Consider the following 23,253-nt stretch of genomic DNA (forward strand, 5'->3'; position numbering starts at 1 on the left):
TAGCGACTCCAGGACCGAGGTCAAGGCACTCTGTCGGCGCCGAGGGCGAACCTGCCGGCGAACCCCCAACCTGAGTCCCTACCCCCACTGTAGGGCCCGAAGGCACGCTAGGAAGAGGGGGTGACCCAAGGAAGGCCTGCAGGGCCCTGGAATAAGGCTCCATCTGGGTCCGAGTCGCCCCAGCACCAGGAAACGGTGGGTAGGTGGGGGCTGACTCCTGTGGGTTCGCGTCTGGTGAAGAACGGGAGCGGCGGGCCCCGATGTTTTGCTTGTGCGAGGTCGAGGAACTCTGTGACTTCCTTCGCTGCTTACCTGAGGCAGGCGATACGACGTCCACGGGAATGAATCCGGGACCTGGCCCGAGCAGAGATCTCAGAGTGGGAAGAAGAACTGCCCCGTGAGGACTCTGACCGAGACAACCGGGTGGACATCAGTTTCATCCGACGTTCCTGCAGGGACTTCGGCTTCAGCTGCAGACAGGCGTCGCACTCGAAGGAGTCATGGTGCTCGCAAAAGTACCACATACAGATCTCGGGTGGATCCATCGCAGACATGTGCTGCGAACAGGACGCACACGATTTGAAGCCCGCAGGCGTCAGCACACAATTCTAGACGCGAAATGCGCCACGAAGGCCTGATACCAAAACAGGTCAGAAAAACCGCTTAACTCCGGATCCGCGTCGGGACACGGAAATGAAAAAAATCGGACGTCAGCACGCCGAGGGGGTCTTAAATGGCTCCATTGACGTAATTTCCGTGGATGACGTCAGGATGAAGCCTGGCGACGCTGCCCCCCGGTGTGCAGAGGTACTGCTGGGGGAAAAAGTTTTCCGGATCCAGTCTGATGCCTGGGGATATTCTATCAGATAAGGCTGGCTGTCTCTATTAGATAAGGAATACAATAAAGGGATTATTTTCCGACATTCACCACTATCCTGTTGGATGGTTCTTAACACAACTTAAGAGAAACAGTCCATTGACAATTATTGGTTTGGTCACAGTCCATTGGCACATACAACTTGCCTAGAGAAAAAGTATGATATTTTCAGACCTCATTTAATTTGTTCACCAGGAAAGCACTTCTGTGTAACGAAGGTTAGGAAATTCCTTAGCCATCTTTTTTTTTTGTGTAGAGTTTTATATAGCGCGAACTAGACCCAAACCGAATCAGGTATCAGAGCGCTTTACATAGCACAAGTTACGTTTTGTTTTTTTTACATGAGGACACACTTTCATTTTTAGGCATGGGGAGATTAAGTGATTTGCCCAGAATCACAGGAGGTTTTGGCGTCGTTACCGAGACTCAAACCCAGATCATCAGGTCCGAGGTCGAGCGCCTTAGCCGTTAGGCTAACTCCTCTCCCACCGTGAAGAGTAAATTGGTACATATAAAGGACTACTTGATTTAGTGTACCGCATGGAGGTTCAACTTGAAATTATTGGAGTTCCTCGACTGAGCAGGTGGATATTAAATTCATAAAACCAAATATGTATACACTGCTATGCAAAGATCACATTTCTTATTACCAAAGTACAGCGACAGAGTAGAGGAGCACTAGGACTCACTCAAGGCTCTGCCTCAAGTGCGTCATGGCCTCTACTTACTCTCATCAATTGTAATAGCAATTTAAACTTTGTGGAACTGAATATATAACATATACATACACACACCTCCTATATAAGGGAAATCCAGCAAGTCAAATGGCCTCAACTGGAATTCGGTGGACAACGTGCCAAACTACCCTGCCTGCCAAACTAATTGTCTGAGCACTCCATTTACAGTGGGATGAACTGTCAGGTTTTTGCCAGCAGAAACCTTACACCAATAGGGCCATCGTTTTAAGTACACCAGACAATCTACCCTATTAAAGGCGGATGGCGTGACATACTTTTTTTTCTGTTCTGGACCACCCAGCCGTCCCAAACACTAAAAAAAAAAAAGAAAGAAATGCCCCTCCACAACCTTCGAGAAAACTGGACTTCTCTTGGTCTGTGACAGAGTTCAAAACAACATTCTGAATTAAAACTTTTTGCTGCCTGTGCCAGTTTACCATAACCGGAAGTAAAAAGACAATCTACTTGAATAACTTCTAGAATTCTGACTGGAAGGGGTATCAACTGAGGGATATATTAAGGGAGACTACTTTAACCAACAGCATCTGGCTCATGGAAGCGCTATCAGCTACAGGTACCTGTAGATCAGATGTGAAGACATGACTAGTGACGGTGTGCTCCTCATTACTGGTAAGGAGGAGCCTTAAAATATATTGTCTATAAAATTCACAGTTTATGAACCCATAATTGACATTGCTAAATAAAGAGGAGGTCACCTCTTTAGTGGAGTGACAGCAGAAAGTTGACTAACCTGGCTTGCACAATATGAAGGTAATATCTTGAGACATTTCAATGATCTACTGAGCTGTAAAAACTAAAAGGACAGGCAGATGCACATTCCAAGTCATCTCAAATTTTGAGAATTCAATCTTTACAATAAAGGGCTGTACAAATAACTAGCATTTAGGGGGCATCTAAAAACACAAGTGAGCCCCATGGGATGTTCTGCGTCACATCAGCCAGATGATGATCGGAAATTAAAAGGATGCTTGTTAAGTGAAGAATGCGTTGTGTTTCTCTGCACAGAAGACTCAACTCTGGTCATGAACCTCCAGCGAGGTGTTCTGCAAGATCAAGTTGCCACTCTACTCTGCTGGAGATGTGGTTCACCCAAAGTAAACACCAAACACACTAAAGCTGATGGGAAGAATGGTTGGCAATAATCAAAACCACTAATTTTATTGCATTGTTTTTCGCCCTCTGTGCCACTCTGAACAGAGTCCCCCCCCCAACTCCCCCTCCTCCTCCCCTCTTATTGTAAATCAGTTTAAACCTGGCTCCCTCTTAAAAACAGCCAGGTGAAGAAGGTAACACAAGCAACCCCACACGATTTCAGCCCTCTTAGGCCTCGCCAACAAGGAAGGAAAATGCTAGTTACCCAATATGTATCTGTTGTTGGCATGTAGAGCTGTAGATTCACATGCTTTGCATAAGTCTGCCATCTAGTGCTGGGTCCGGATGTTTTCACTTTGCTTTTCTTCAAAGAAGTCTTTTCCAGTCACGAGGTAGGTGACTCCTCCTTTTGGTGATAGTGTGCATGGTCATCAACTCCATTGTTAGATTGTTTTGCCGCAGAGGGTGAGAATGGAGTTAGTAAGAGTAGAATAGAGATGTCCATGTGCATGTATCTAAGCAAGATATTACTGCAAGAGGTATAGGTACCTGGGGAGGCGAGTGGGAGCTTGTGAATCTATAGCTCTACATGCCAAGAACAGATGCATACTGGGTAAGTAGCATTTTCCGTTCAAAGCATGTGAGCTGTAGAACACATACTTTGCATAGACTATATAGCAGTAATCTCCCAAAGCGGTGGCTAACCTGTAGCTGTTGCAGTCGTTTAAAAGAGTGCACATAGAACTGTTTGGCCTACATTAGCTTGTTGTCTTCCTAACACATCCACACAATAGTGTTTTATGAATGTGTGAGGTGTAGACCATGTTGCTGCTTTATATAGGTCAGCTATGGGAATGTTTCCTAAGAAAGCCGTAGAAGCCCCAATTTTGCGAGTGGAATGCGCTCTTGGGGGAATTGTTACATTCCTCTTTGCTTTAGCATAGCATGTCTGAATAAATGTGACTATCCACCAAGCAATATCTGATTTAGAAATGGGCTTGCCTTTGCGAGGTGGAGCAAAAGCAACAAAGAGTTGTTTAATTTTACGAAACTGTTTTGACCTTTCTATGTAATAAAGTAGTGCTCGTTTAACATCTACGGTGTGTAGAGCACGTTCTGCTACAGTATCTGGTTGAGGAAAGAACACCGGCAACGCAACAGATTGGTTGATGTGGAAATGACTTTGGGTAGAAATGTAGGGTTAGTATGAACCACTTTGTTTTGGTGTACTTGTAAAAATGGTTCTTCTATGGTTAATGCCTGAAGCTCACCCACTCTCCTCAGTGATGTGATAGCAATGAGGAAACCAAATTTCCAAGTGAGAAATTGCAGTTCACATCTATGCAATGGCTCAAAGGGTGGACCTATTAGACTGGTAAGAACAATATTAAGATTCCACACTGGAGCAGGTGGAAGCCTTGGTGGAATAACTCATTTAAGTCCTTCCATAAAGGTCTTAACAGGCACTCTGAAAAGAGACAGATGTTGTCTATTCTGAAGGTATGGGGCTATTGCCGTGAGATGTAAGCGTATAGATGTGTACGCTAAATGTGACCGCTGTAAATGCAGTAAATAGCAAATAATATTTTGAACTGAAGCATTAAGCGGGTTGATATGGTTATTAAATTAAATAGCAAACAGCTTCCATTTTGCTGCATAGCAAGCTCTTGTAGTAGGTCGTCAAGCTTCTTTAATAAAATTCATACAGTCTAGTGGAAGATTGGGATAGCCAAACTATGACTTCAGGTGCCAGATCGCTAGGTTGAGATGTCTGGGATCTGGGTCCTTTATCTCTCAACGGCTCTGCGTGAGGAGATTGGATGTGAGATGTAGTTTTTGATGAACTACGGAGAGCTCCAACAGGGTGGTGAACCAAGGTTGACGGGACAGGTGGGAACTACTAGCATTAGTGTGAGGGATATTTGCCTGAGCTTCCGAACCAGTAGTGGAATGAGTGGGCAGAAAAGCGTAGGCAAATATCCCTGACCAGTCCTAGTATAGTGCATTGCCTTTGGACAATGGGTGTGGATATCTGGAGGCAAATCTTGGGCATTTTGCGTTTTGGTGTGTGCCGAACAGATCTATTTCTGGGAAGCCCCACATCTGAAATAACGGGAGGAGAACCTGAGGATGTTGTTCCCATTCGTGAATCTGTTGTTTCGGTCTGCTGAGCAGATCCGCGATCTGATTGTCTACTCCTGGAAGGTGTTCTGCTAGGAGATAGATTTTGTGATGTATGGCTCACCTCCAGATGGCCTGTGCAAGTTGTGGCAGTTGGAGAGTGTGTCCCTCCCTGTTTTTGTATGTAATACATGGCTGTCATGTCTGTGCGTTATCAGGACTGCTTTGCCTACAAGGCGAGCTTGAAAGGCTTTAAGAGCTAGAAATACTGCTAGCAGCTCTAGTTGATTTATCTGAAGCTGCTTCTGCTGCTGACTCCACAGGCCCTGAATTGTGTGAGTTTGGAGATGAGCTCCCCAACCAGTGAGCGATGTGTCTGCTGTTAGCACTGACTGTGAAACTGGGTCGATGAAGGGCCGCCCTTTGGAAAGGTTTTGTGGATTCCACCACTGCAGAGAGTGATGATTACAGCCGTCCACCAACACTAGATCTGATAATTGACCCAGAGACTGATCCCACTGACGTTCTAAGCATTCCTGGATGGGACACATTTGAAGTCTTGCATAGGGAACTATTAAAATGCAAGATGCCATCATTCCCAGTAACTGCATGAATACTTGAGCTGGCAGTGAGTGGTGAGGCTGGAACTGGGAAATTAGAACCTGAATGTTGCAGATTATGGCTTGATTGGGATAGGCTAGAGCTTTTTGTGTATAGAGAGTAGCTCCTAAGTACGTTTGCGTGTTGGAGGGTTTGAGATGGGACTTGGACAGATTTACTGTGAATCCGAGATCGTGTAGCAGCTGTACTGTTTTGCGAGTGTGTTGTAGACACTTTGCTTGTGAACTGGCTTTGATGAGCCAGTTGTCTAAGTATGGGAAGACGTGAATATGTTGTCTTCGCTGATGAGCTGCGACTACTGCGAGGCATTTGGTGAATACTCTGGGAGCAGTGGGGACTCCGAATGGGAGCACTTTGAACTAGTAATTTTTCCCGCTACCACAAACCTGAGATATTTGCGATGAGTGGGATGCATTAGAATATGGAAGTACGCATCATTTAAGTCTAAAGTAGACAGTCACCTTGCTAAAGGAGTGGGAGCAGTTGTTGGAGTGTTACCATGTGAAAACGATCTGACTGGATATACAGATTTAGGTCTCCGAGGTCTAGTATAGGCCTGAGAGAGCCGTCCGTTTTGGTTATGAGAAAGTATAGGGAGTGTACGCCGGCCCCCTGATACTGTAATGGGACTGGCTCCATAGCTCCTTTCTGCAATAGAGACAACTTCTTGTTTGAGAAGGTTCAAATGTTCTTGTGAGATTTTGTGTGATCTTGGAGGTATGTTTGGGGAATTGTCGGTAAGCTCCTGGCAATAACCAGATTGGATAATTTGGAGAACCCATCTGTCTGAAGTTATTACATTCCAGACAGGTAGAAATTGAGAAAGACATCCCCAGACTGGTGTGGAATGATTGGGGGGTAGAGGAAGGAAGTAAATGTTTGCAGGGGAAGTACGTGGAGTTACCTCTACCTCGTCCCTTACCGTTATTGCCTCGAAATCCTCCTCTAAAGTAACCTCTGGATGAGGTTGACTGAATGTTGCCTTTGTAAGAGGCAGAGGGATTCTCGGAGGATATATTTTGAGCCACCTCTGTAAAAGGAGCGGCGAAAGGAGCCCCGATTGGAAGGGAGCTGCAAAGCCCCCATGGATTTTGCAACCTCTGTATCCTTCATCATTGTGTGTGAAGAAGTATCTACTACAGGGCCGAAAAGGTGTTCCTTATCGAAGGGTAGATTTAGAATGGAGGCTTGTACTTCGGGTTTAAACCCTGAAATTCTGACCCAGACTTGTCTGCGCAGAGGAACGCTGGTGTTAACTGCGCGAGCTGCGGTATCAGCAGCATCTAAAGTACATCTAATGGATGTATTAGAAATCAGCTTTCCTTCTTGGATTAAGTCATTGGCTTTATTTTTATGTTCGTCTGGTAAGAATTGGATCCATTTTTCCAGCTCGTCATAAAGAGCCCTGTCACAACGTGCTGATAGAGCCTGGCTGTTGGCAATACGCCAGTGATTGGCTGCTTATGCAGCTATTCTCTTACCAGAGGCATCTATAAGTTTGGATTCCTTATCAAGAGGTGGGGCATTTCCTGTGGTTTGAGAGTTTGCTCTTTTGCAAGCGTTAGAGACCACTAGGGAGCCTATGGGAAGTTGACTCTTGATGTAGATTTGGTCTGTAGGTGCCGGCTTATACTTTGTCAACTCTGGGTATTGTGTGTGCCAATTCTGGCACAAACAAGGTCTTTGAAAAATTAATCTGCAATTTTGAGGATACCTTTGAGCATGGGCAGTGTACGTGTTACTCTTTGAGAGGAACTTGAAGTTTCAAAGAGAAAATCCTCTTCAAGGGGCTCTTTGTGAAGTTGAACCCCATGATATTCCGCAGCCCTGTTGAGTAGTTCTATGTACCCTAAATTGTCGTCAGGTGGAGAGGGTTTAGAAGGGTATAGATCCAGGTCATTATCTGTGTTAGGATCTGTATTGTAGTCTTCCCATGGATCAGGAGTAATGTCCTCTGGTACATCCCCATCCTCTTGGTGATCAGGTAACTCGTGAATTCCTACGTGTAATAAATATATTTGGTTTAGGTGGGGAAGGAGGTGTAATAGGAGGAGGCGAAGGATTAGTATCAACATTTTTCCTTTTAAGTGGAATGTGGTAATCTTTCTGTTTCTTTGGTTTCCTTTTAACTGGCAATTTTACAGGAATATGTCTAGTTTTGGGATTATTCACCAGTTCTTTCTGTTTCGGGTCCGTGTTGGAAGGCAGAATGTCGAAACGAGGCTCCTTAGATGGAATAGGAGTAGTTTTGTCTTTCGGCGCCGGAATTTTCAGTGTCAAAGGTTTCGGCTCAGAGAGTTTCGGATCCGAAGATTTAGGTTTGGATGCTGAAGGGATGGTCACTATGACATGCTTGGATTTGTGTGCCTTAGGTTTCGGCTCGGTCCAACTCTATGCTGAGCTGGAAGGCTTTGGTGTATGTTTCAGTGCCAGGCTCGAAGGTGGGGCGTTCAAAACCTTTTCTTGGTGCTGACCTTGGCCCGAAGGCAGAGGAAGGACCAAAGCATTTTTGTTTGGCATATCTTGGGGCAGGGGAATATCAGTACTCACTGTACATTGACTCAGTGGAACTTCCTCTTCCATGTCAGAGTCAGCTTCGGACACGGAGATGTGCTCCTCTTCTTCCTCTGCTCCTTGTGCATGGAATTCTTCATGGAGCCGCTTTGTTGATTCATTTCATGACGTCGAGCCTGATGGTCACGGAGCGTCTTCTTGGATCGAAGCACACGTTACTTACCTTCGGTAACGATATTTCTGTAAGAAATAGTAGTTAGTGTTATATTCCTTACAATATCCCCTCGATATCGGTCCGCAGAACGGGGAGGATGGGTGGGGCGGTAAGGAATCTAACACCAACTACTGTTTCTTACAGATATATCATTATCGTTACCGAAGGTAAGTAACTTGTGCATCTGAAAGAAACAGGTTAGTGTTCGATTCCTTACCTTAGAACGGGTTTTAGGGAAGGCATGGGTTGCACCACAAATCTCTCAGTACTGGCACTATTAATAGAAAGAGCAGAAAAAAAGAAGGCAGGACTACTGGCATGCTACATTGATTTAAAATCAGCCTTCGATAGAGTTCCAAGAGACCGTCTGTGGAAAAAACTAGAATCATGGGGCCTCCCGCAGAAACTATTAGATATTATAATAGCTTTGTATAGTGAAACATGGGCCAAAGTAAAGCTTGGAGATGGGAGAATGATATCATCGCAAACAAACATAAGAAATGGCCTAAAACAGGGCTGCGTGCTCCCTCCAAGCCTATTTAATGTATACCTAGCAGATTTAAATAGTCACCTGCAACATGTAAACGGACATCCGCCAAAATTGGCAAATGAATCAATTCAGTTTCTCCAATATGCAGACGACATTGTGGTATTAAGTCAAACCCTGATAGGCCTACAAAGAGTCACAAACAAATTAACCGACTATTTCGACCTAGTAGGCCTGGAGCTGAATAATAAAAAAAAAAGGTAGTGAGACTGGCGGGCCCAAGCCGTGGAACATTCAAATGGTATGCAAAGAATACACAAATTGAGGAGATAACTACATACAAATATTTGGGTATTAAACTGAGCAGAAACATGTTCCTGGTGGATCAAAAACGGGAAATCACAGCTAAAGCCCAATCTCTCACCTTTGCCTATAAACTGCTTCAAAAGAAACTACAATGCCCCTCTTATGGTCACCTTTTAAAAGTAATGGCAGCCCAACTGTTACCAACCTTGTCTTATGGGATGGAAATATGGCACGGGAAAGAAATTGATACCCTAAATAAATTACAGACAAAAGTATATAAATCAGTGTTTAATCTTTTTAAAGGATCATCCCCAGCGCAAATACGCCTGGAATTTGGTCTACAAAACCAAGTCTACCAAAGGAAAGCTGTCTTCGCAAAATGGTGCTGGAAACTTAGAGCATCAGAAACAGGATCATTGAATAACCTATGTTGGCTGGAAATTAAAAAACAATATGTCCAAAAAGAAGCAAACACTTGGGGCGACTACTTGCGAACTGCATTGGAAACACTAAACATCGAGGATATTTGGAACAGCCATTTGGAACAAGCAGCATTTAACAAAATTTGCAAACTAAATGCAAAGTCACTATCCTTGGTAGAAGACAAAAGGATTTTGGCCAAACGCCGTCATGCATGGACTGTAATCAATTCATATGAAAGATTAAAACCACAATCTTATCTTGAAGCTCACTTCCGGCTATCGTTAAAAATGAAATCCATGGTATACAGACTGGGCGATCATTGCTCAAAAGATCTGATTCCGACGTGGAAAAGTAAACAGCAAGAAAAGACATGCCGCCTATGTGGGTACCACACAGAAAGTTTGTACCATCTAATGTGTACGTGCAAGACAGTAAAATAGGAAAGAAGAACTTTGTTGAAACCAGTGCTAAACTCTTTAAAAATTCGCACCTGCAGGCAGGCGGTCACAAGTTGGATGGGTGCCATTTCGAACATTCTTATATGCCGTGGAGTAAAATTCATGACTCTAGTAGGGACTTTACTCTTGAAAGTTGAATAGATTAAGATTTGGGTCTGGAAAGCGAAGTTCTTTTAGAAATAGTAATCATTTTAAGAATATACATTTTTCTTTTTTCTTATATATTTGACTGTTATTTTTATATGTATACTTTAGGGTTGTGATAAACCAAATAAAGTTAACTTTGACTGACTGACTTACCTTAGAATAGATACCCCAGCAATACCAACCCCGGTGGTGGGTCTGCGGACCAAGATCACACCAGAAAGTCCTGGAGAACGGAACGGCCGAAAAAGCCACCTCTCCGGACTTGGCTGTCCAGGCAGTAGTGTCTAGCAAACGTGTGCAGCGAGGCCCACATAGCTGCCTGACAGATGTCCTGCAAGGGGACTCCCCGACCCAGGGCAGTAGTAGCCACCGTGGCCCGAGTGGAATGGGCCCTCAGCCCAACAGGGGGCTCCTTTTTAGCCAAAGAGTAACAGACCTTGATGCATAGCACGACCCATCGAGAGATGGTCCGTTTGAGCACCGCCCGTCCCTTCATCGTGCCCAAGTAACCAACAAAGAGCTGGTCGTCAACCTGGAACTGACGTGTGTGATCAAGGTAGAATGAGAGCGCACGTTTTGGGTCCAGACGGTGGACCTTTCTTCCTCCTTGGAAGGATGCGGAGGCGGAAAGAAGGTGGGCAAGGTGATGGCCTGCCCGATGTGAAAGGCTGTAACCACCTTGGGCAGGAAAGAAGGATGTGTTTTTGACACAACTTTGTCCGGATGGACGGAAAGGAAAGGAGGCTCAGAAGAAAGAGTCTGGAGCTCACTCACTCTCCTGGCAGAGGTGATGACTACCAGGAATGCAGTCTTAAGAGTAAGAAGACGAAGAGGGCAATTGTGAAGTGGCTCGAAAGGAGCGCACATCAGAAATGTAAGAACAAGGTTCAAGTCCCACTGAGGCATCATGAAAGGAACAGGAGGGAACATGTGCGTGATGCCCTTCAAGAATCTATTAACAATAGGGGACTTGAAAAGAGAAGGCTGATCAGGAAGCCTCAAGAAGGCAGAAATGGCAGAGAAGTAGCCCTGCTGGGCAAGGGAAAGAAGGAAGAAGAGAATCTCTGAAAGGGGGGCAGAGAGAGGATCCACAGCCTTTGCTGTGCACCATGCCACAAATATGTTCCACCTGCAGGAGTATACCGATTTTGAGGAGGGATGCCTGGCTGCCAGAATCACATCACATACTTCAGGAGGCAAGTCAAATGGCCTTAACTGCCACCGCTCAATCTCCACGCATGGAGGTGGAGGCTAAACAGGTTTGGGTGGAAGACCGTCGCCTGCTGCTGCGACAGAAGGGCCTCCTGAAGAGGCAGACGAATCGGAGGAACGACTGACATGCTGAGTAGCTCGGGATACCAGTAACTTCGTGCCCAGTCCAGAGCCACAAGGATGACTTGGGCCCGGTCGCGCCTGATCTTCTTCAGCACGCTGGGCAGAAGTGGTATAGGCGGAAAGGCGTACAACAGACCGCAGCTCCACTCGCGACAAAAAGCGTCTCCGAGCGAGCGCCGCCTTGGAAATTACAACACGCAGAACTGATGACATTGCGCGTTCTCTTCGGTGGCGAATAGATCTAACCAAGGTTCTCCCCACTGCCGAAAGAGGCCTTTCGCCACGTCCGAGTTCAGATGCCATTCGTGATCCATCATGCAGCCGCGGCTGAGTTAGTCACCCCTGGCATTCAGGGAACCTGCCAGGTGTTGAACCACCTGGGTGACGCCCTGGTGTTCCAGCCATGTCCAGAGGATCAGAGCCTCCTGACAAAGGGTCCACGACCCCACCCCGCTTGTTGCAGTACCACATGGCGGTGGTGTTGTCCGTGAACACCTGCACAACACTTCCCCGGACAGAGGGAAGGAATGCTTTCAGTGCAAGTCGGATCGCCCGCAGCTCAAGAAGGTTGATGTGGAGCCGGGACTCCGCCGGAGACCAGAGGCCTCTGATCTCCGCCTCTCCCATGTGGCCCCCCCATCCCCAGGAGAGACGCATCCGTCACAACTACGTGCTCCGGTTGGGGTAGGGAGAGAGATCTGCCGCTGAACCAATCGCGGTTCGTGAGCCACCACTGCAACTGTTTCCCAGTGCCCTCCGAGATCCGGACGTGGTTGGACAGGTTGCCCTGATGCTGTGCCCACTGAAACTTCAGGTCCCACTGTAGAGCCCGCATCCGCCACCGGGCGTAATGCACCAGAAGGATGCAGGAGGCCATCAGCCCCAGGAGCCACAGCGTCAACCTGACCGAGACTCGGGATAAAGGCTGAAAGACTGGAATCAGAGCCTGAATATCCCAAACCCGATGTCCGGGAGGATAAACCCGAAACTGCGCCGAGTCTGGAACTGCTCCGATGAAGAGGAGCCTCTGAGGGACACAGGTGTGACTTCGGCATGTTGATGGAGAACCCCAGCGAGTGCAGGAGGTCGGCCGTAGTCTGGAGGTGGGAGACGACTGTTTGGGGCGAGCCTGCCTTTAGCAACCAATCGTCAAGATAGGGGAAGACTGAAACCCCTAATCTGCGCAGATGAGCTGCGACCACCGCCATCACATTCGTGAACACCCGTGGGGCGCTGGTAAGGTCGAAGGTGAGCACGGTAAACTGAAAGTGCTCGTGGCCTATCGTGAATCGCAGGTATCGCCGGTGGGCTGGCAGGACGGGGTTGTGGAAATACGCGTCCTGCAAGTCCAACGCTACCATCCAGCCTTCTGGGTCCAGGGCAGCTAGGACCTGAGCCAAAGTCAGCATCTTGAACTTCTCCTTCTGGAGGAAGCCGTTGACGCTCCTTAGATCCAAGATAGGGCGTAGGCCCCCTTTGCCATTCTTGGGTACCAGAAAGTAGTGGGAATAGCAACCACATCCTACTTCTGGCCCAGGAACGCGCTCGACGGCACCCTTGGCCAAGAGGGCCATAACTTCCTCCTGCAGAAGTCGCAAGTGATCCCCGACATGCGGTGGTGCTGCGGTGGCATGGCTGGAGGGGTCACCTCAAAGGGGAGGGACTAGCCCCTTCGGACAATTTGCAGCACCCACCTGTCCGATGTGATGGAGCGCCAGTGGAGGAGGTGATGGCAAACCCTGCCCCACCCACTGGCGTCGAATGGGCCTGAAAACTCGGAGGATTTTGGGGCAGATGCTGCGGGGGCGGGTGTGGACTGGCCTTGCCTGTGTCCCCCTTCATTGCCACAGCGGTTACCACGTCCGCGACCATGCTGAGGTTGGTTCTGCGGCCTGTGGCAAGCGGGACGTGAGGGGATGCCCCTTCCTTGGCCACGAAAGGCGGAAGTCTGCTGGCGTTGGCCAAGGCCCAAGTAGCCCTGGAGTCTTTAAAACGTTCCAGCGCAATGTCCGCCAAAAAGGTGACGGCCATCAAAGGCCATGTCCATAAGGGATGCTTGGACATCGCCTGAAAAGTTGGCGGACCTCAGCCAGGCGTGGCGGCGAAGCGCCACCGTTGTTGCAATCGCCCTGCCTAGCGAGTCCGTGGTATCCAGTCCACACCAAATGGAATATCATGCTGCGTCCCTTCCCTCCGCGAGGGCCTGGGTTAGCTTTGCCTTGACCTCCGCAGGGCACTGCGGCAGCACTTCCGCAACCGTATCCCAGAAAGAGTGGGAGTACCGGCGCAAAAGGCAGGCGGCGTTGACAGACCGCAACCCCAAGGTCAGTGAAGAGAACAGGTTGCTACCGAACTTGTCATACCTTTTGGATTCCCGATACGGAGGGGCGGTCGGGAATGCGGTCTGGGAAGTTGAGGCCTGGATTACCAGGCTCTCAGGGGTGGGGTGAACGGACAGGAAACTGGGGTCGCCCGGAGCCGGGCGGTGGCGTCGGGCCACGTTTCGATCCACAGGGAGGCCTGTGGAGGGCTTGGACCAGGTGCCCAACAGAACGTCAGTGAGGGCCTCGTTGAACGGCAGGAGAGGCTCCGAGGAGCTTGCCTGCTGTTTGAGGACCTCAGTGTGGAGGTTAGTCCTCACGGCCGCGACTGGGAGTTCAAGAGCCAAGGCCTTGGCTGCCCGAGTCAACACCACACTATATGCAACCCCCTCCTCCGTAGCCACGGTAGGAGGAGAGACAAAACCAGTGTCGGGCGAGGTGTCCAGACCACTGGGTTCCCCAAGTTTGTCCGTCCAGTCCGGAATCAACTGGCACTGCAGTGCCAGAGGGTCCTCAGACCCCTCCCAATGCCCCTCGTCCTCCATCTCCTGAAAGTCAGGAAGAAAGGATGGAGCCGGATCGTCTGTGAAAGGCTCACCTATCGGCGTGAGGGCGGCGCCGGTCCGATGCCGGATCCGGACCGGGACGCAGCTGCCCGAGGACGGCGCCGGGGGCGTCACCCTTGGTGACGACGCCGGCGGAGGGGTCACAAAGTCGACCGGCGTCGACACGGATCCCGGCCTGGATCCTGAGGAGTCCTGCGGCGCCGGGGCCCGAATGACCCCACGGCGCCGGGGCCCGAATGACCCCACGGCGCCGGGGCCCGAATGACCCCACGGCGCCGGGGCCCGAATGACCCCACGGCGCCGGGGCCCGAATGACCCCACGGCGCCGGGGCCCGAATCACCCCACGGCGCCGGGGCCCGAATCACCCCACGGCGCCGGGGCCCGAATCACCCCACGGCGCCGGGGCCCGAATCACCCCACGGCGCCGGGGCCCGAATCACCCGACGGCGCCGGGGCCCGAATCACCCGACGGCGCCGGGGCCGAAGCACCCGACGGCGCTGGGGCCGAAGCATCCGACGGCGCCGGGGCCGAAGCCACAGGCCCGCTTTGGCTCCCAGACGGGTCCGCGAGGCCCAAAGGCAACTCGACGGAGGGAAGCGCGACCTCATGGCCGTGAGGAAGGCGCTGATCTCCTCCGGCGTCGCATTCAGCCCAGGGACCGGCGGATGTGGAGCTGGACGCGGCACTTGCGGTGCGTGGGTGGTGTCGCCTGAACCCCCGGCCGCGTCACGCGCGCGTCGGGGGGAGTCAGAAGAGCGATGTCGCTTCTTCGACTTCTTGTGCCTTGAGTTACCTGAGGACTTTGAACCAGACGAGTGGTGTTGACTCGTCGCGCCGTGATGACTGTGGCCCCGCGACCGGTCCCTCGACCTCCTCCTGGACCGGGACCTCGAGCGGCGCGGGGCCGACTTGTCGGATCTCGAGTCGCTTACGGGACAGCTCCCGCCTAGCTTTCGACGTCAGGGCCCGGTAGTCGGGGCACGACTTGTCATCATGGTCGGACCCGAGGCAATAAAGGGACCGATGGTGAGGGTTGGTAACCGACATCAGTCGGTTACAGTCGTCATAGGGCTTGAACCCGGGCATCCCTACCGGCACCGGAGTCAATAAACAACTCGAGAAGATCCAAAACAGATGGAAAAAAAGTTAGTAAAAAAATGACTAAGGAGTACTGCTCTTCCCGAATCTGCGCTTGCTGGCGTGAAAAAAAGAAGAAGAACTGACGTCAACGCGTGGAGGATAAGTACCCCGACTACGTCATCCCGGCGACCACGACGCAGACGACGGACGCGGAGCCGCAGACGCCTACCGACGCGCAGGGGTACTGCTATGCAAAACTTTCCGGATCCAGTCTGACGCCTGAAGATATTCTAAGGTAAGGAATCGAACACTACCCCGTTTCTTTCAGATTAGATCAGCACGAGTCGCAGTCCTGTTCGTCGTGTTCCGGGGATAGACACAGGTTGCACACTTTGTGCAAGTCGGTGAGCGGAAACACCCGAGACAGAATTTAAATGGAGTCCGTTCCATCGACTGCGAGCTGACCCAACGCGGTTAGGCCCAACGGCCCTGCATGAGTTTTCCGATTCAAGACTTGAACCGATACGATACGCGGAGAATGGGAGAAACAATACCGTTGAAGGTAGTGGATTGCGCACCAATGGAAACCCGAGTAACGGTGTCAAACCAGAGAGCAGCAATTCACGTCCGAACCCGATGGCGGAAAAAAACAATATAACAATGGAGTCGATGCCCATGCACACTATCACTGAAAGGAGGAGTCACCTACTTCATGACTGGAAAAAACGTCTGCGAAGAAAAGCGAAGTACAAACATCCGGACCCAACACTAGATGGCAGATTTATGCAAAGCATGTGACTACAGCTCACATGCCTCGAACATTCTTTTAGCCTACAGCACAGCAAACAAGAGACCCGCACCTAGGCATACCCTTGACTACTTAGGGTATTACATCAAACACACAAAAGATGATGGTAGAATGCTTGCAAATAATCTAAACTAATGGTAATCCCTTCTGCGTAGCATTCCAAAAGTGAAACCCCTATTATGCATGTTGATGTCCTGATGTGTGTGCTGTAAAACAATTTATTGCTGGCCTCAGCTAACTGACAGCTGGAGTACAAACACAGGCTCTGCTCTCCGTCCATACTAGTACCTCAGGTTGGAAAGGCTGCCAACTGGCCTCCATAGGCAAATATATGCAGTCTGTTATGACGAGAACAATTCATTTCCCAAGCTGTGGAATGTGTTTTTGGGGTACTGTAGTGTATATGAGTGGTTGTGTACCCAATGATGGGGACCACCAAGTAGAACAATAGCCCCACAAAAGCGAACTGAAATGGTAGCCATGGAAAGGCTGTAAGTACCAATCTTCCTTTGTTCCCTGCATGTTCCTGTGCTGCTCTCTCCCCTCTTGCCTTCCACAGACAAAAGTAATTGTAACCAGGATGTAGTTTGACTAGTTCAGAACAAAGCTTTCCACAGAACAAGAAAACAAGATGAAGCCCAGTTTAGACAGGTCAACCTGTGGCCAGAAAGACACAGCACCTTAACAAAGAAGAGTATCCATGGAATGTCCAATGATCTCACCTTAACTACGAGGATCTGCTGCCTTTCTATCCCTACATCATGTTTTGCAAGTGACCTTTCTTGGTAAAGTCCTCTGCATGTTAAAAGATGTGTACCCCTGCACTGAGTGCCCAACTGTACTGTTGTCTGAATCCCTAATGCTGATTTTTTTGTCACAGGCGAACACGGATCATGTGTGCGCGCCATGATATAGCCTGTCTCACGGATTGCAGTCTTGTTGGACCGAATGGAGTGCCTAAAGAGCTACCCTCATAGTGGTGTAAGGCTAGTGCCTTTACCAGGAGTTAAGCAGCACAAGCATGGAGGTGGCAGCATTCCATGCAGTGACGAGTAGTAGTGAAAAGAACCTTTTTACCCTGTGTCACTGGAGTCAGGACTAAAGGCTCACTCACCTTTTTCAAAGTTCCGCTACTGTGTGCTTAACTCACCCTTGGCCTACATCAGGTAGCTGTGGAGTGCTGCGTAGTGCAGGAACGGTGACTCTGCATTGGTTGTATGTGTCCTGGGAAGGGTACAGTACAAGGATGGACCAGTACTGTGCATTGCATGTGTGGTTAGTAAATGTGCTGGGTGTATGTACGCTGAGAAGAATACATTACATGAACGATGTAGTGCTGTGAAGTGCATGTGTGGATAAAGCATGTGCTGAATGCATGTGTGTTTGCGTAGAGTACAATATGAAGGGTGGAGTGTTGTGCAGCACAAATAGCATGTGTACTGGCAGTGTGGGTGTTTGTAAATAGCATACCCTGGTAAAATACAGAAAAGTTTCAGTGTTGAACAGTGTGCGCACACAGTGTATGTGTACATGAAAAGGTACAATGCCCGGAAGAACAGTGCTGGACTGAAAGTGTGCAGTGAGAGTACCCTGAGTGTGTGTGCCTGCAATGGTACAATGTATGGAGGACCCTGGCTTCCATTTTGGAAAGCCCAAGCCTGCTGGTAAAGACATGAGGAGGAGAGGAATCCCCCTCCCCCAGACAGGTTTGTAGGTTGCTGCATTCCTGTGAGCTGGGTGGGTACACCCTGGAGGGAAAAGGACGAGACTCCCTTTACATTTCAAAAGACTTCTCTTTGATTAAGTGATAGATCACAAGGAAGGGGCACAGACATCTCAGGAAGAGAGATAGAGCTAATAGGAAAATCTGGGGGTCTGGGATTAACCTTTTGATATCACTGTGGCTAACATCAAGGTGTTAACACGGATCCTGATGTGGACAATCAGTTTCCGAGTCTTGACTGTTGTGGCAGACGTCTTTCATGGAGCAAGAAGTGCCCACTTTAAAAGAAGCAGAACCTCAACATAAAACTTCAAAGACCCAGACCCTAAATTTAAAATTTGGTGCCTGGAAAAGAACTATAAAAAGGGAGGTTGAGTCCCTAAAGATGTGTCATCTGCCAAGCAGCCATTTGGGCTGTGTGAGGAGACAAAGCTCTGCAAGACTTAAGCCTGTGAACATGACTAGGGGCCAAGGTGTGTTAGTCTTCCTGCTGGGTGGGGGGACATCACCCCGGGAAACCAAGACCACCTGCCATGGAGCCAGAAGCATCACCTACCTACTTGTCAAGAGCAGTGTGCCCTATGAGGAAGAGGACAGCATTGAAGGGAGCAAGGTCCAGTGGGAAGCCCTGCTGAGAGGAATCCCTGAGTGAAATGTTAGAGCGGTTGTGCATTGATCAGGTTGTTGCCAGTGTGCAGGACAGTCTAATGACCCCTGTATGCCAGGAGAGGGCTGGCAGGATATCAGCTGTGTGCAGTGAGGGAAACGCCAGGCCCGCAGCGCAGCGGAACCCCTATGCCAGAAGAGGCCATCAGTGAACTTAACTGGGACTGAGTATGAGACTTTTGTCCACTATGTATAGGGCAATCGCACCAAAGAGTCTGAGCCGGATAGTGAGCAACCGCATATGCCAGAGTGGGCTGCTGGTAACTATGGTCAAATATTTGGGACATCGCCTGGACAAGAGAATTATTTCAGTGACCAGCAGGTCTAGCCACCAACTGCACCCGACTGTTTCGCTTAGGATTGCTGGAAGCAGCTGAGGACATTGCACACACGCCCGAGGTTCAGCCAGGAGTCGTAGAACCCCCTCCCCCCGCCACCTTTGTTAGGGGAAGAGCAACTTACATTGTGTGTCTCCTGAATACGATCAGCAGTGCTTCTTGACAGGAAAAGCTTGCCTCGCCAGATGCTCCTGTGGCCATCGGAGGCGGACTTTCTTGGCTGTACAGTATGCAGACTTGGGTGTGTCTGAGGAGAGGGCACTGGCTGCACCGCAGAACACTGCCACATCGCCGGAGCAGGTAAGACTGAAACAAGGCCTTTGGGGCCCCAGGGGATTCACTGTTGAAGATGCTACAGCATCATAGGCACTTTTGACTAAAATCCTGAAGAGTCAAAAGGGAACTCTTAAGTACAGCCTAAGAGTTTGCATTCTGTTGCACAGTGAATAGGGAATAACCCTGAACACGCAACACAATGGAGGGAGGGACAGGGATTTGCCTACAACTACTAGATCTCAGACCTCAAGGGGGATTCTGTTGTTGCTTCTGAATGGCATATTCCTTTGCACATGTAGAGTTCAAAATAAAATACTACCTTTCCTCATGAAACTAAGTATTTGGCTGGACACTGCTTTATTGCTCATACTGTCTGCACTTTGAGTTACGAGTAGTGTTCACAGACCTGTATCTACATCCTGCCCCTAGAGGGCTTTAACAGCTGGACCACAGCTACCACTGGGACTCAAGTGCAGAAGAGGTGCTTGGCCCAGTTGATCGGAATCAATAGTAGGTCGGGCACCGGTACATCAGGAGCAAAAGGCTCAAACACCACAGTTTGGCCCAGTAACTTATGCATGTCCCAAGGCCCTCTGAAGGTGTTCTGACAATTGGTGGCAAGCAGTGGGGCACAACGTTTAGGAGTCAACGATACAGAGGTGGCATCGTCCATTTCCAATTTGCATCAGTGCTGCAAGAAGTCCAGCTTTTGTTCTTCTACACACAAAGGAGACACACAAGCAATGGAGAACACAAGGGTACAGGCCGAAAAGTCCTTGCTAATTTAGTCAGGGACCAGTTTGTGATACTGGGTTAAAGGGAAGAAGCTATAGCTGACTCTGGGGAGGAAACCATGGTAGGAACCCAGGAAAAGAGTTCTGTGGACTCTGAGTCCAGCAACCCTGTATGCCAGAATGTTAGAAGTTTGTCCACAGTGTTTAGAGTGACTGCACCAAAGAGTATGCGCCCGATAGTGATCAACGTGTCAAACCCTGTATGCAGAGGGGGCTGCTGGTATCACTGCAGCACAGTGTTTGGGTTTTGAGCTGGACGAGAGGATTACTGCCGTGGCCAGCAGGTCCAGCCCGCCAACAGCACCGAACTGTACACTAGAGGACTGCAGGATGTTGGAACCTTACCACAGCTCCAGTCGGCAGATAGAACTCCTACGGCCAAAACCGTTAAGGAAAGAGCAACTTACCTTTGATGTGTGAGGAGCGGGCTTCTGACAACTTTAATCTACAGCAACACCCACAGTGTGCCTTAGACACTGTTAAAAGAGATATACATACCATGGTATTTTCATGGGATACTGCGATCACCATGGATTCCAAGACACTGAATAATATGTAAATGTTTTTTTTTTTTACAAATGATCCCTTAATTAACATGCACTTGGTCACGATTGGCTGTTTAAGGTTATATTAAGTGACCCAGTGAATTTCACCTATGTTTCAAGTGTTAGAACTGTGAACCAGTGCAGAGAAAGGCTTGGATCAGTGCAAATTATATTTGCCTTAAGCTCATGGTATTACTGGGGGATGAGTGCAGACTAGCAGTCAAAGTAATGAAAAAAAAGAGGGACCATCAGCAGGTAGCTCAATTAAAAAAAATACAGAACCAACATTGTAAATTAAATATATTTCATCATCTCATGAATTGGATTCATTAACAACAGCATTCTATTTACCTCCTCTTCCACTGACTGGTGCTCCTTATCATCGGGCGCGAGGTCTAACAGAACAGTCCCCTGACTAACACAGTGAAACGTCAAATAAGGGTTTGTGCCTAAAATTGAGAAGGCAAAACGACAGATCAGTATAATTCAAAAACTCAAAAGAAACGACCAGAGCAAACTAAACTTAGTTAGAAGACATGTAAATAATGGCATGAACAAACGAAAATCAAGGAAACTGAGCCCAAAATAAATATCAGTAAGATACCATTATTTCCAATGCACCTATACTTCATAAATTTGGTGCATGGGGACACTTAGTAATTCTCCATGACTTTTTAGATCTCTCAATGGATTAATTATATGCAAAGCACAACACCTCTACACGCTACCATGCACAGTAGATAAGCACCTGTGAGGAAATTGGGTGCATTACATGGTGCGATTGCTTAACCTCATCATGAAATACACTTACCAACCCCTTTAGGACCCTAAGGTTTTGTTTGTCAAACCTTCAGCTCAACCCTGGGTTGTTGTTCCTATGAGTAAGCCTTGCTGCTTAGAGCCACAAGTGTAAAGCATTTAATCAGCACCAAAACAATTGAAGAAAAACCTACAAGACACCAAAGAAATCCAACACCAATTTACAAAAAGACTGTATTTTTAGACACTACAATGAAAAAGATCCACCTAGGGGTTCTGGAGATATGTAATTTACAACGTGTAGTAAGGATAAGTTACTTACCTGTAATCCTAGTTCTCTTCCAGGGGTTTCCTCATCAAAGTCATAAGCACTGAATATTCCCGCCCATGTGCGGGGACCCCGGAAATAATATAACAATTATATATGGAAATATTATAAAAAATTTATATATATATATATATATATATATATACATATACACACACATATATATATACATATACACACACATATATATACACACACACACACACATATATATACACACACACACACACACCCATATATATATACACACACACACACATATATATACACATACACACACACACACACATATATACACATACACACACACACACACATATATATACACACACACACACACACACACACATATACACACACACACACACATATACACACACACACACACATATATATATATATACAAACACATACATATATATACACACATATACACACACACATATATACTAACTAACTCCAAAGCTTTATTCGAGCAAAATACTCATAAAAGCACAACATACATTTAGAAAAAACAGAACTTAAAATTGATCCTTTTATACAATCAATAGTAAAAAACCGTTGTGACAGATTTGACAATAGAGAATAAAAACAGTAACAATTAAATACACATTTAAACAGAAAAATCAAGTTACATTAGTGGAAGTAGCCCTCCGTCTAATTGACCATGCCCACCCCAAGTATTTTGCTGTTCCCAGAACAACTGGCAAGTCAGTGGAGGTACAGATAATTCTTAACGCCTCAACTCCGCTAGATGTCCCTAGATTCCTAAAGATGGGTACCAGCCATACTCTTCGTGGGATTACATATGCCTTGCAGAGAAATAAGAAGTGGTCTATGGTTTCCTTGGCTACACCACACACCGGGCAGCTCGAGGTGGTCGCACTCCTCCACCTGCCCGTCAGAGACCTCAGAGGGAGGGAACCAGATCTCAACTGCAACATTAGTTTCCTGTCTCCTGGGACAGTAATTGTGTCCCAGTAAAGTTCTAACAATGGACACTGTTTAAATTCCAGGAAACACCCCCCCATCGTGTCAGATCTCGTTCTACTCCAGAGTCTGTCATCAATCCTGCCCCAATATAAGCTTTTGATGGTATTTTTGCTGGGAAAAACTTCCCCCAAGGGGTTATTCCAGAGATTGGAAAGGCAGAGGTCACCTAAAGCAGCCCTGAGGTGTTTGAGCCAAGCTATTTTATGGAAAACATCCGCTCTTATTACTGCTAGGAACCCCACGACATAGTGCCGTATCTCTGGAGTCGTCCAGAGGCGACGCCTATAAAGGATAGGGCGCAATCTTACTCGGTCACTGACCGATCTTCTCCCTAGGTCAAGACCAAGCGGGATTAATGGGGTGCTCTTGGAGAGTCCCGTTATACCCCGAATAAACCTATTCTCTGAGAGCTGTAAAGAGAAGACCTTGTCGAAGCCCCGTAGTTCCGCCCCATATAGGGCAGACCCTATGACCTTAGCGTCATAAACAGCCAAGACTGGTTTAATAGGTTTAGATTTTTTGTGTTCCACCCTTAATGCTCCCGCGATCTGTTGGTGTTTCAGGGCCGCCTTTTCTATATGTTGAGACCACTTTTAGTCTTTAGAAATCTGAACCCCAAGGTAGGTGAATACACTAACTACCTCTAACTCACTATTGTTCAGGAGTATTTTTGGGCTGGCTCTGCGCTTGGGCGAAAAAAC

The 23,253-nt window shown here is 48.1% G+C and overlaps 1 protein-coding gene across 5 annotated transcripts in view; it reads right to left on the reverse strand.

Moving 5' to 3' along the window:
- The window catches only part of LOC144818631 (poly [ADP-ribose] polymerase tankyrase-1), a 682,266-nt gene that overhangs the window by 70,203 nt on the left and 588,810 nt on the right, over positions 1-23,253 (reverse strand). For all 5 annotated transcript variants that reach the window (XM_078676238.1, XM_078676237.1, XM_078676236.1 and 2 more), the window contains one exon: positions 20,824-20,921. In XM_078676238.1, coding sequence (XP_078532364.1) covers positions 20,824-20,921 — 98 coding nt within the window. The remainder of the gene's footprint in view (positions 1-20,823; positions 20,922-23,253) is intronic.

The sequence above is a fragment of the Lissotriton helveticus genome, chromosome 2_1 (genome assembly GCF_964261635.1).
Source record: "Lissotriton helveticus chromosome 2_1, aLisHel1.1, whole genome shotgun sequence".
In the NCBI taxonomy this organism is placed as follows: Eukaryota; Metazoa; Chordata; class Amphibia; order Caudata; family Salamandridae; genus Lissotriton; species Lissotriton helveticus.